This window comes from Pocillopora verrucosa, chromosome 11 (genome assembly GCF_036669915.1).
Source record: "Pocillopora verrucosa isolate sample1 chromosome 11, ASM3666991v2, whole genome shotgun sequence".
Lineage (NCBI taxonomy): Eukaryota > Metazoa > Cnidaria > Anthozoa > Scleractinia > Pocilloporidae > Pocillopora > Pocillopora verrucosa.
The window spans coordinates 9,554,242-9,567,687 of NC_089322.1; the positions used below are offsets into that span (position 1 = coordinate 9,554,242).

Below are 13,446 nucleotides of genomic sequence, written 5' to 3' on the forward strand. Positions count from 1 at the left end.
ATGGCGGCTGCAGTTGAAATGAGGACATGTGGATCATGTTGTCTTCAGTTGAAGGAACTCGTGAACAGCTACGAAAAAGAGCTTGGATTAAGAGGCAAAGAGTTTGATGGCACTAAAAGTGAGTATTAATTGAAGTGGCGATCAACGAAAACGTCTAAAATCAGAGGGCTAACAAGAACCATAACGATCGATATGATGTTTCGAGGATTGTTTGGGAATACTTTGACGCGTCGTCCCTTGTTTTTCTTTTTTGTTGCTACAATGATGAAATACTTAGCACTTAGCACTGAGGTGTAGGATTGTCTTCCAAATATTTTTCTTGTAAACATTAAGATGGATCAGTACAATAATTACTTCCCGGAAGTAAACATTACTGGTCCACCACCATTGATTTGCGGAACTCCGATCCGCAGAACCCTTCAACTCACATTTTCGTCCTTATTTTTTGTCCCTTTGATTTTTGTACAGATCGTACAAAATTTACGTCAGATTGTTCCTCTTATACATAAAGAGATTGATGGATGTATTGATATAGACAGATGGATTGATTGTGGAACAATTATAAAATGCGAGAGCGATCAGAACAGTGTAAAGTGTGTAATAGCAGTGGCGTGCTTTGAACCTTGAACCCCTGACAGAGACAGACATATAATTTCTCCCTACAATATCACCCCAGAATCAAAGATTAAGGTAACGGGAATAGAGGAAAAGATCACCAACTAAAGAAGCTCTTGATTGTTAAGCAAATTCTCCTTGTCAGCACCTTAGGAAATGTAAGGAGAACAGTATAGAGAATATGCATACTGGTGGTAGGGTGGATTTCTAGGCTCAGGTTAGGCTCAAGACATTTTTTTGTAAATAAGGCAAAGTGTTTCTTTTTGAAAACACTTTGTTGTCTTTCAGTTCATGCCTTTGGATCACTAAACTTTTACTTGGAGCACAGTAAGTTTAATGACTTACTGAACAGTATTAGATCAAAGTGTAAGAGCTGCACAAGTTGGCCTGATCCTGCCAAAGCCATTCGAGCTTCTCAGGTAAGTCATCCTAAATTTCACTTTATTATTAGTAAGATATGTCTTTATTATCTTTAGTAAGATATGTCTTATTCAGCATTTATGAATGTTATGACAGCCCCATAATCAAGATTTAAATCACTACACTTATCATTGTCATACAAGACACAGCTGCTTAATGACTTGCCCCTCAGACTCTTGGTTGGGAAATCCTTGTGCAACACATGGCTGGGACATTGCATTGTGTTCTTTCACACAGGATACTTTAAATTTACTCTCATGCCTCTGTCTGCCCAGGTTCCCATTTAAACCAGCTTTAAGCTTAACTGGGCTAGCCTGTTTAAATCTGGCCAACAAACAGATAAATAAATAAATGTCAAAGTAGAAGTGGGGTTAGCAGTTTTCTTCTTCCTTTGGTATCATGGAGACCACTATAAGCTCCATTCCCTTGTAAGCAGTCGCAGCTTACTTACAACCTCTCGCATTGCGGTTAGCACATTTTACTCCAGATCATGATATCCTGTTGTAAGCATCAGTCAGCTCACTACATTATGTTCGTGGGCAATAGACTTTACTCTCAAAGAGTCTCTCTCCATTTAGGAGTAGAAAAAGGAAATATATAGATTTAGGCAAGCCTAAAAGCAGAGCTCGCATTTTTTTTTCCGCACTTCTCTTCAACAAAACTAAAGCCCCTACTATGGATAAAACTGCGTGGTAATATTAATGGATTTTCATTTGAAACTTCTCCATGTCCGTGTAGAGGACTGATTATAAGATAGTGCCTGTGGTACAGTTGGCTGTGCTTGCTAAAAGTAGCACCTTGTATGGTCGGTCACACAGTTGTACATCCAAATTTTTTCAGCTTGATAGGTTACTACTATTTTGTATAATTATGGGGCCACCCTCTGCAAGCTCCACTATTAGTGTAGAACTTTGATGGGGAAACCAATAAAAAGGATTTTTCTTTTTTGAAGAGGGAGAGGGGGAGGCAGAGGGGTTGAGCCTGTCACGGAGCAACATCTTGGCACTCAAGGAGAGTGGCAGTATTCCTAATTGGTTGATAATACAAAAACTTGAGGGCAGGGGGGGAAGGGGGGCAGCCTGTCTATAACCAACAACCTGGCACTCCTGGGACTGTGACAACACTCCAAATTGGTTATTACCCTTTAACTGCTATAAGTCACTTGCACCTAATTTATCTCTACGATATCACCCCCGAGTCACACATTAAGGTCATGAGAATAAAGGAAATGATCATTAACTAAAGTTCTCCTACCAGCACCTTAGGAAATGTATAGAGAACAGTATGGAGAATATGCATACTGATGTTAAGGTGGCAAAGGGCTTATGCTGCAGAAACTTTGATGCAAACCAGATCCCTCTGTCACAAAGAATTGAAGTATTTGGTTAACCTCAGTCTCTCTTTTCTCAAACCAGGAAAGACAACAACAAGTTGAAAACCTTGCACCAGTAAAAAATTACATCTCAGAATGTTTAGACAAGTTGCAAAATGCCATGAAAGACAAATCAATAAAGGTTGTTGCACAGAGACTTGAAGCCATCACAAGAAAAGTTGGGTAAGAAACTTTTTGTTCTCAAAGTTCATTGAAATCTGATTCATGGATTTAAAAATAAGGTTCCCTGCTGCAGTATGTCTGTTTAGTAATAGATCACATGTGACATTAAACAGGGGCTGGAACTAAAAGGCACACAAGGGGTGGTGTGGTGGTGTGGTGTGGTGGGTGGTGTGGGGTGGGGTGTGTTCCTGATGTTCTTACCACACTGTGATGTCTTCTGTGATCAATATGCATGTATAATTCAGCCTATCATATAATGTGTCAATTAATTTATTGCCTTACCATGCCCCCCCCTCCTCCCAGAGCAACCCACTGGCATTTGACTGTCATCTTTACCTGGGGGGGGGGGGGGGGGGAACTTTGGACCTTGCCTGGAAGGGGTTGGATATTTGAACTGGCATTTGAACTCAATGTTGGTTTTCGGGAGCAGGAATTGGAATGAACCAGTCTTCAAAAGTTCAAATGCTTGGGAGGTTACCTGGGAAGGAGACATTGAAGTTTTATATTGATTAATGCATGTTATGTAGACTAACATTTCTGATATTACCATGACTTTTTACCAGGTTGAAGTTTATAGAAAGTGGCAGAGAATGCTTCATAAATTCTGACATGTTTTATGTTGAGGTGTGTTTAAAGGGAATGTCTGTTTTATAATACAATGTAACCTACTTAACCCTTTAACTCCCATGAGTGACCAAGACAGAATTTCTCCTCACTTTATCTATAGATTATCATGCAAATAAGTGATGAGAATAAAGAAAAATATAAATTATGGGATTACTAATTGATCCGATACCAAATTCTCCAAACTAACATAATGAGAATCATTTGGCAGACAGTTAGGAGAATTACTAATGAGATCATGAGAGTTAAAGAGTTATGGTATTTAAGGCTGTGATAGTGTAATAAAATTATCTTCTCTCAGTTATTTGCGCATGTTAATCCTTTCATGCCGAGGAGTGACCTAAAGAAAATTTCTCCTTAAAAGGTTAATACATTTTCCAGTCAAAAGGCAATGAGAAGAAAGGAAAAAAAAAAGGGAATATTGTTTGATTTTACACTAAATTCTCAAAGCCAAAATTATAAGAAATGTATGAAGCATAGTGCAAAGAATTGATATTTTGATCTTGGGAGTTAAAGAGTCAATTAGGGTGTGGAGAAAATTTTAAAGAGGTTATTGTCAAGAAGAGATTCTATTCCTTGCAGTCAGAAGCCAAATGTGTTTTAGATTATCATATTAATATTTTTTTTATTTACCACTTAAAAAAGCCTTTCCTTGTTGATAGACAAAGCTAGGTTATGAAAGTGCTCAAAACTTGCTGAGTAAATCTTTCCTCATGTCTTTGGAAAATGCAGGTTCGAATGGCAGCTGATGGTACAGTTTCAGACGTGAAAGTGGCACACACCGAGATCCTGAGGCAAGAGACAGAGGCTTTGTTTGGTTTTAGTTGAAAATAGTTTTGGTCAATTTAAATGATGAAGATTGCTCTCTCTTGTTTGTTTTGACTGGTGTTTAATTCTCAACTTTTTCCACAGAGTTGCCCTGAGCTAACAAGAGTTTTAAGGTAGAAAAATAAGTTCAACTTCTTAATTTAATGATGTAAATAATAATTGTATCAGGCGGAAGGGTTTCAATAAAGTCAGTAAAAAGCAGTCTTCCTCTGCCTGTAAAACCTCTGACTGCAATCTGGTTCTGGTGTTTCGTTTTCACCTTATGACACAGTGGCCCATTACACTGTTTGCAGCTGCTTATGGAGCCCTTGCTAACACAAAAAAATCAAGATGCTCTGATTCTTCAGTAGAGGCTACTAACTTAATGATGATCTTCACTCTGCTAAGTCTGTTATCTTCTTATCTTTATGTATTAGGTATCTTTTTAAATGTTGTCATCTGCTAATTGGAAGTTTCTTACCTTTTCATTTTAACCCTTCAACTCCCAGATCAAATTTGTAATTCTCCTTACTCCCAACCATACAATTCTAATAATGTCAGTTCAGAGAATTATTATTGGATCAACTAATTTATCCCCAAATTATATGTTTCTTTACTCTCATCACTTGTCTGGTTGATATTGTGTTGATGTTGTAAGGAGAAATTATGTCTTGGTCACTCATGGGATTAAAGGGTTAATTACCCATGGATCACACATTAAGGACATAAGAATAAAGAAATGATCACAAACTAAAGAGGCTCTTGATTGTTAAACAAATTCTCCTTGTCAGCACCTTAGGAAATGTATAGAGAAACAGTATGGAGAATATGCATACTGATGTTAGGCTATGAAAGGGTTTACTATTTATTTATCTATTTTGCAGGGAGGGAGATTATAATGAATTTTTGTGCCATTTACAAGGATTATGTGATCTTTATCAGCTCTCTCGTGACACGTGAGTTGTATATACAGTTAAATTAACATTTTCTCTCTCAAGATCTCAATGCCAATTTTCACCTGCATGTGCTGTCTGCTGCATGTTCCCTTTAAATTTAGCTTTAAAAATAATGTTGAATCATGGTGGTTTTCCTGGGTTAGTTGATATTTTTATTTCCTCTCGTCCCCTTTCTGCTTGACATTGTACTGGAACCTTGAGTTCCATTGAAAATTGCACAGTTATTATTATCATTATTATTATTTTAATTGTTTGATTATATCACTCTTCAGATTTCAAAAACCAAAGGTTCTTGCAGCCCTCAAAGCAGTGGAAACCGATATTAATACAATGGCAGCATTCTTTGGGTAATTATAATTTCTTATCACTTATAATAGTAATAGGACCCAATGGATTCTAATTTAGGCTGTGGTCATTCCAAGCGGATTTCAATTTTTTAATACCAGTATGACCACTGATTGAATTGAAGAAGCCAAATCCTGTGACCCGTTTATCCAAAACTACAACTAAAACTTTAGAGAAAGAACATCCGTCATAGAGGTTTAATTGTGGAATGGTCATGGAAAAATGAGCTGTAAAACGTGTTTATTGTGAAAGTAAAACAGGAGAAAAAATGCTTTCAATTACGTGATCGTCTTCAAGTTATACCAAAATTATCTTGATTGTTAACAATGCAAAACACACAAAAAGGTCTTAGAAAAAAGTCTTGAAACGTCGTGGAATTCAAAGATTTTGTAACAAGGTACAAACGTAAATAATTTAATTTTCGAACCCTTAAAACTTTCAACTAAATTTCCCCCATGCTAACTCTATTTGCCGTTTTTCTCTATCAGCACAGACGTGACTTCCGCGAAGCCAGCACACAATGTTCCTGTTCGGCTTTATCACCCCGAGACAAGGAGGTTCGTACAACATTTCCGATTCAAGTCTGACCAACTTCTTATCGTAAGTGGTCGAAAAACAGCATGTTTGAGAGATAACTCTGCGATACATGGTTTGTATTTCAGTTGAAATATCGTAAGTGGTCGAAAAATAGCATGTTTGAGAGATAAATCTGCGCATCACAGTTACAGGATGTCTTCGGAACGTTTTCGGCCATTTTCGAATGACATCGGATAAGTATCAACATTTTCGGAACGCACCGGAGTATCTTCGGCAATTTTTCGGCCTTACCAGGGTTTGGGAAATCAGGGATATGAAGAAGGGAATTATGCTGGAATCTTTTGTTAGAAAGTGAATTTTAATATTGATACTATGATTCATGAAGATTACTCGCATGTCTTTCCATAGGCCGTCGAATGCGCCTCTGTTATTTTGCTTCCCCATATGAGTTACTGGATGTCAACAGGCCTGGACAGGATCGACATTTTACAAGAGAAGGTAAAGATAAAATTAGACTACAAGCGCTATTGGTAGCCTTTAAAATATCGAGACGTGTGTGTCCCGCCAGAGGTGTAGTTAACTATGACCTGTGCGTTAATTTTTGCCTTCAGATTTAGTATGGTGACAAAAGTGTTTGTTGAGTGAACACTTTTAAAAGCAAGATGGAAATTTGAGATCATAATGCGAATTTTGACGAAGCTTTCGAGATGGAAATTTGAGATCATAATGCGAATTTTGGCGAAGCTTCTAATATTGAACCAGAGCGACTCCCAATGACCAATCAGAACAAAGGTTTAAAACACAACGAGCCAATGAGAATTGGTCGTAATTGCGCGTGATCGACCTCAAGCGAGGGAAAACGCGTTTGACCAAGGCGCAGTTGGTTTAGTCTTGCGTGTTATTGATGTAAGAGCGGTGTGTGGCGTGATTTCTCTTGACCCATCACAGAGCATGATGAAGCAACGCCAATGCAGTCTTGCGACACTTTCGACAGTCAGTTGGAAATTTTTCAAATTTAAAATGCCTCTTTTGATTTGACAAATGGAATTAACCGAGCACTTTTTTGACAGAACCCCCTCCAAGAGACTTTGGTTATCAAGTTTACGTGTCGCTGGAGCAATCCCAGGACACATCTCTTCCAATCAGTCCACTTATTACCGAGCCTTGCTACAGCATGTTGGGACTGGATGCGAGGTGAGTTTACGGGTCTTAACCCTTTAGCCCTCAAGAGTGACTAGCATCTAATTTCTCCTTACCATATCACCCCTGAATCACACTTGAAAGTCATGAGAATAGAGGAGTTGATCGCCAACTAAAGCAGCTCTTGATCGTTAAACAGATTCTCCTCGTCAGCCCATTTGGAAGTGTACGGAGAACAATATGGAGAATATCCATACTGATGTTAAGGTGTAAAGGGCTCAAACGAGCTGTGTGTCCGAATTTTTTGTGTTTTCTTTTCTCTCTCTTTTGCCCTCCTCTGGGTTGTTTAACATTACTGTCGGTGGGAAAAAAATCTCGAAGTAATAGTTTTCAGTGTAAGTAAATTATAAAAGGGCAAGAATAAATCTAAAGAGACACGGACAGCTGGTAAAGGAGAAAATTAAATTGTGCTACGGATTAAAAAAAGACTAGGAAAAATTAGTATGAGCAAGAAACAAAATTACAAAAGAGGCACTAATGAATCATTAAAAAACAAGAATTATAAGGGATGGCGATTGATGCGGGTCGTAAATGAATTAAAAAATATTAGTTTCGTAAGATAGAAGAGCATGCACAAAATAGGCAGTAGCAAACAATGGCTTAGGATGCACGGATTGTAAATGATTACGCAACATTAGTTCGCTAAGATAAAAAAATACAAAAGGCACAAGGATGGTTTCGTTTGGAGAAGATTGACACAGATTGCGAATTACGAACTTGAAAAGGTTACGATAAAACCATGGTAAGCCTTGAAGTAGATGAGACTGTGTCCAGGGAGGGGGGAGCCATAAATGTACCTTGGCGATATACATGTACCCCGCCACACAGAACGGATGAATGCTACTTAAGTAGTGCATCCAACAAAATCACATTAAAACTGATCACTAAAAATTTCACGAACGTGACTTAAAGCAGTTCGGTATCCCTCCTGAAAGGTAAGGGTAACCCCTCCCTCTCACTCTGTCGAAGTGCGAGGGAGAAGCACGGATTGCCAATAAGTCAACAGAAAAGGCAGAGTTGAGTTGGGGCGGAGTGACTTTCTCTTAAGCTGACCGTTACGAACCAACACCCTTTAACAAATTTAATGCGAATTACGTCATTACGTCTTCTTGCATAATCAATGGAGTTCGAATACTAGGCTTCCAAACGAAACTTTACTCGACTCTGATGATGACCTTTGACCTCTCTTTTACCCCTTCATCCCTTAGAGGATCTGGGTTCTAATTTCTCCTTTCAGTGTCACCCTTCAAATGAAAAAGTCATGTGAATGACTGAAATCACTAATTGAAGATTCTTATTTTTGAAAATAATCATTTTCTTGATCATCCAAAATATTTAAAAGATATGTTTCCCTTACGCTCTAGCTCCTATTTTAGTAGAGGACATAATATTTTTTCTTTGCCTAAACCATCTACCACTTCTTACGGCATCGATTTCTTCAGTCACATGGCAGAAAGATCGTGGTACTTTCTTCCTGTTATCTACTTATAACTTTGATGGGAACCAATAAGTAGAATTTCAATCATGTATTGCAGTATAAAGTACACTAATTAATGTGGCAAGTTAGTTGTTCAGGTAGTTTGTTATTTTACTCGTTTTATAGAATTGACTCGTAGTTGTATCAGTCATTAATGTAGTTAGCTCAAAGATATATCAGCATCTGTGTGCTACTCTGTAAATTCAAGGCAAAATATAGTTTATGTATATATGTAATAAGCTGCCGTTGTCGAAAATAATCCTCCTAGTCAGTATCAAAGGATATTTGAAGACAACAGTGTGGAAAATTTGAATTCTAATGTTTGAGTGGAAAGGGTTCAGGTCATTTGTCAGGATTATGGAGGTTTCCGTCACTCTTATTGGATACTATTTCAGGACTATGATCCTCTCAGGTATAGCACCATAATGTCGATTGATTAACTCCCTTTGTTGCAGCATCAAGTACCAGCCGCTGAATGACAACAACAGTGAGGAGTTCCAAGCATCGTTTGTGCTGGAGTTTTGTAAGCCGTTACCAGCAGCGGTAGAGATCGTTCAGAAGATTCACGAAGTTATCAATAAAACAGGTACAAATTCAGTGGAGATACCTAATGAGGTGTACATAATATATAGATTAAGCCAAGCCTATAAGCGGAGCTCGCGTTTTTTTTCCTGCACGTCTCAAGGGCTTAATGCCTTGCCCCGGCCAGGACTAGAACCCGTGTCGTCCGACTCGGAGCCCAGTGCACTGACCACTGGACTACTGGACAAAGCCGTAGCATTGGTGTGCCCGCGGTACAGTTGACCACGCATGTTAAAAGTAGCTCCTTGTACGGTCTTACGGTCGTACATCCAAAATTTTTTCGGCTTAATGGGTTACTACTATTTTGTATAATTATGGGGCTACGCTCTGCGAGCTCTGCTATGATGATGTTAAGACGATAGCTGTGAGGCTGAAATGTCTCACCCAGGAACACAGCACGACGACCACCTTTGAGTCGTCTCCAGTCTTCTCTCTATTTTAAGATATTAACAAGGGAAGTGCACGCGAGGTGCGCACAGAGAAAGATGGGAATGGAAAAAGGAAAGTCTCTTTTCTCTCTCTCTCTCTCTCTCTTCTTCCTTCCCTTCGTCCCATTGGTCGTAGTATTGCAAGGCCCTCGCGACCGCACGTCCGCGTTGTTTAGGGACTTGTTAGCGGTGACCCGGCCAGGGTTGTGCACAGACCTCTAAATTGGAAGGTCAGCTCGCCGAGCGCTAATCTACCACATGGGCCCTCCTTTTACGCCCCAGGTTGGCTTTTCGGGGAACGGGATCCTTCACCCAAAGATCTATTCGATGAATTTTCATATTCTAGAGATGATTGTTGAGAACTGAAGAGAGAAATCGAGGAACAGTGCAGCTACTTTGTTGAATATAAATACGCTTTTCTCTTCTCTTCTTTTGAAAGGTTCGTTTACCCATTCTTCAACGGTGCCAATTGACAGCCTTATAATAAGAGAGGTAAGAGCAGTTTGTGCCGCCATTAGAACAAAACAAAAAGAAACAAACAGACGAAACAAAACTCAAGGAAGTCTTTTTTTGTGGGTCGTTTATAACGATAAAAAAATACCTTGCCATAGCCTATGCGCGAAAACAAAGAAACAAATGTAAGAAGTAAAAAGAGCACACCAATTCGTTCAAATAATTTCCCATCTTCACTTAAGGTCCTAAAATAGGTTAGAAGTAACGATTGTGTTTTACACACATTTTCGAACAGTTTTTGGATTTTAAGTACAGTTTCTTGGTAGAGTCAACTCTCTCATAAGCGGACAGTCATGGGGACTGGAAAAAAGTGTCTGTTGGTAAAGTAGTCCGTCTACGAGAATTATGCGCAGAAGCGGACGCCAGCCGTTTACGGGAGAAACAAGAACGAAAGTAGACCATGGCGAATGCGGGCATAACGTGACTCTACAAGTGTTTTGTGATAGCTTGCTTATACGTACACAATTGGAGATTTGACAAAACCGATCGCTGCTGTTCTGTTGCTCAGTCAAAGGTCATATTTTTTTTATTTGCAAATTTTGTGTTGACAAATTTAATTACCAAGAGTCAATTATCATGCATAAGGTGTCTGCTTACGAGAGAGCGTACACAGAAGAAAAAATTCCAATCCTCACTTTTGTACAAGTGCCTGCGTCCGCTTACGAGAGAGTGTCTACTAACGGGAATGTGTAAATGAAGAGTTTGACAAGGAGACATCAAGGGGTATAAGGTAGAGACGTAGACACCTTTCATTGTCTAAAGATCTTTCCACAGTAGCTCGCGAGTTGACTAACCGCTTCCTTTGACGATGAAATGCTCCTCATATATTTTGTCATTATTTTATTATTATCTTGCAGTGGTTAAAAGATAGAGGCGTTTCATCAAGTGACCATGGGAATAATTATTACGCAGTAAGTGAGCAAATTTGTAGCTGTTTGAAATTTGCACAGGAAGTAATACGACCCGTGCCGTAGGGGAGGGGCGGGGGGTTTGGTAGGAAACAAAACAATCTGCGTTAAGGCCAGGAAATCAAACAACCTCTGCCAAGCGCCAGGAGATTTGTCATCTGTGAAAAGCGCAGAAAAAAACTTATATTCTCTGCCATCATCTGGCAATCATGTAAGCTTTGAATTTAAAGGAAAATACATGTTATCTCTCGGTGTGTTTTAATTTTTCCCCATTTCTCTCACGTTTCAGAGCTTACCACAGCATTACCACGTGTATCATGTCACAGAGAACCAATCATCAGCAGAGGAGCTAGTGCAGCCTTCTGGGATGGGTCTGTTGCTGTATAGGATCGGATTTACACACCCCAGTCATATCCCGGAAATAATACCGGTACGGTTTTGAGCACCTTAAACCTTGAACCCCCATCCCCTTCGCCCCCACCCCTCATACCTCCTCTTAAATCCCACTGTCTCCCTTCCGATCCCTCTTGGGATTAAATATAGCCTCTCAGGTAAATGTGAAGGTTGAGAGGGTGCAGTTTTTGTACTTGTACTTGGTGGAGATTCCATCTGGATGGTGTAGCTGTATGTGCAATTTTTATTAGAGCAGTTGCTAAAAACCTTTCTGACGTTAGGTGACGTCATTGCTGGAAGGGTATTTTCTTTAATGGACAGACAAACTCTGAGTTTATCTCTAATAAATTTGACGTTTTCAAGATGTTTATTTTTTGCTAGTTGGGAGCCGGTCATTATATCTCATTATTATATCGCCTTTTATAGAGCCCCTTTATACGTTGTTAGTGACGATTTATCTCAAATAGCTGATTTTTTTTTTCTTCTCCAGTTGCTTCGACGTCAAGCCATGTTCAACACTCTATTCACGAGCGCATTAAGAAGCCACAAGCCACTCAAGAAAAGTAAGTGTTCAGATTTCGCGAGACGGTAAGCCTTTGAGGCTTTACACCCTTACATTAATACTCTTATTTTCACACTGTTGTCTTTACATTGCCTTTTGTACTGACAAAAAGAAATATTTTGGCAATCAGGAGCTTCTTAAATTGGTGATCATTCGGTTTATTCTCATGACCTTTACACTTGATTCGAGTGCAACTGTAAGGAGAAATTAGACGCCAGTCACTGTTAGGGGTTAAAGGTTTAAGTTGTAAATCGTATCTATCATATGCATAAATGTTTGTTACCCAGTTGCCTCTTTGGATGTGCTTGACCACTTGATTAAACATCTTTGTACTGGGTGTCGATAGTAAGTTGATTTTATGTATTGATTTTACTTAGAAATTTGTCAAAAACATTCGTGCCAACTTTTCACCCACCTGATGGATAAATGAATTGGGTCTTGAGCAGGTCACTCGCGTTTTCCCGTGCTTCAGACCTGTTTGCGCTCATTTAGTTTGAGTTCTCTTTTCCCCTTTGTCAAGTTTACCTTTTGCTGTGGCCATTGCCTTTAGCGTGCTTCTGGTTTTTCGACAGCTAGAGCACTTAAACCAAAACCAATATAATCACAACCGGCTATTAAAGTAAAGGAAAATTCCTTTTAGAGCCAAGGACAACTCAAAGTGAAACCAACCCAACTGCCTAAAGCGCGGGAAAACGCGGGCAATCAAGTCAGCGCAGGAAAACGCGGGCAACTAAGTCAGCGCGGGAAAACGCGGGCAATCAAGTCAACGCGGGAAAACGCGGGTAACCAAGTCAACGCGGGAAAACGTGGGCAACCAAGTCAGCGTGGGAAAATGCGGGCAATCATGTCAGCGTGGGAAAACGCGGGCAATCAAGTCCGCGTGAGAAAACGCGGGCAATCAAGTCCGCGTGAGAAAACGCGGGCAATCAAGTCAGCGCGGGAAAACGCGGGCAACCAAGTCAGAGCGGGAAAACGCGGGCAACCAAGTCAGCGCGGGAAAACGCGAGCAACCAAGTCAGCGCGAAAAAACGCGGGCAACCAAGTCAGGATTGCTTTTAGTTCTGTATGTGACTGGTTGAAAGAGTGGCGCGAGTTTTCTAGACCAATCGCAGAGCGGAGTAATGCAAAACCATTGCAATCTCGGATTATTTTGGACACAATTGAAAATTTCCCAAATCTAAAATGTTCTCAATCAACTTTAAAAGTTAACAGTTCATGTATGCGTTTTTTTCTAGAACCCAACAGCGAAGACTACCTGTTTGAGTTAAGATCATCTGAGCCATTCACCTTAACAGTTACTTTTGAACATCCGTGTACATCCAGCATGGCGTCAAGTAAGTCCACGAACTAAAACTCCCCTTAAATACATTTTCAGGCTAACACCCAAACCCTTTACACCCTAACATCTCTATTCATATTCTCCATACTGTTTTCAGTACATTTCCCACGGTGCTGACGAGGAGAATTTGTTTAACAATCAAGAATCCTACTTCCCGTATTTCTTCACCTGTAAGCTGAGCGATT

At 39.7% G+C, this 13,446-nt stretch overlaps 1 protein-coding gene across 1 annotated transcript in view; it reads left to right on the forward strand.

The window, feature by feature from the left end:
* LOC131786401 (mediator of RNA polymerase II transcription subunit 1) overlaps positions 1–13,446 on the forward strand; it is a 17,997-nt gene continuing 4,551 nt past the window's right edge. Inside the window, 18 exon segments of the mRNA XM_066174097.1 lie at positions 1–118; positions 904–1,034; positions 2,451–2,590; positions 3,154–3,214; positions 3,947–3,999; positions 4,117–4,155; positions 4,906–4,977; positions 5,250–5,324; positions 5,811–5,853; positions 5,855–5,879; positions 6,268–6,357; positions 6,930–7,053; positions 8,992–9,122; positions 9,986–10,038; positions 10,917–10,970; positions 11,257–11,397; positions 11,851–11,923; positions 13,158–13,256. Coding sequence (XP_066030194.1) covers positions 1–118; positions 904–1,034; positions 2,451–2,590; positions 3,154–3,214; positions 3,947–3,999; positions 4,117–4,155; positions 4,906–4,977; positions 5,250–5,324; positions 5,811–5,853; positions 5,855–5,879; positions 6,268–6,357; positions 6,930–7,053; positions 8,992–9,122; positions 9,986–10,038; positions 10,917–10,970; positions 11,257–11,397; positions 11,851–11,923; positions 13,158–13,256 — 1,522 coding nt within the window.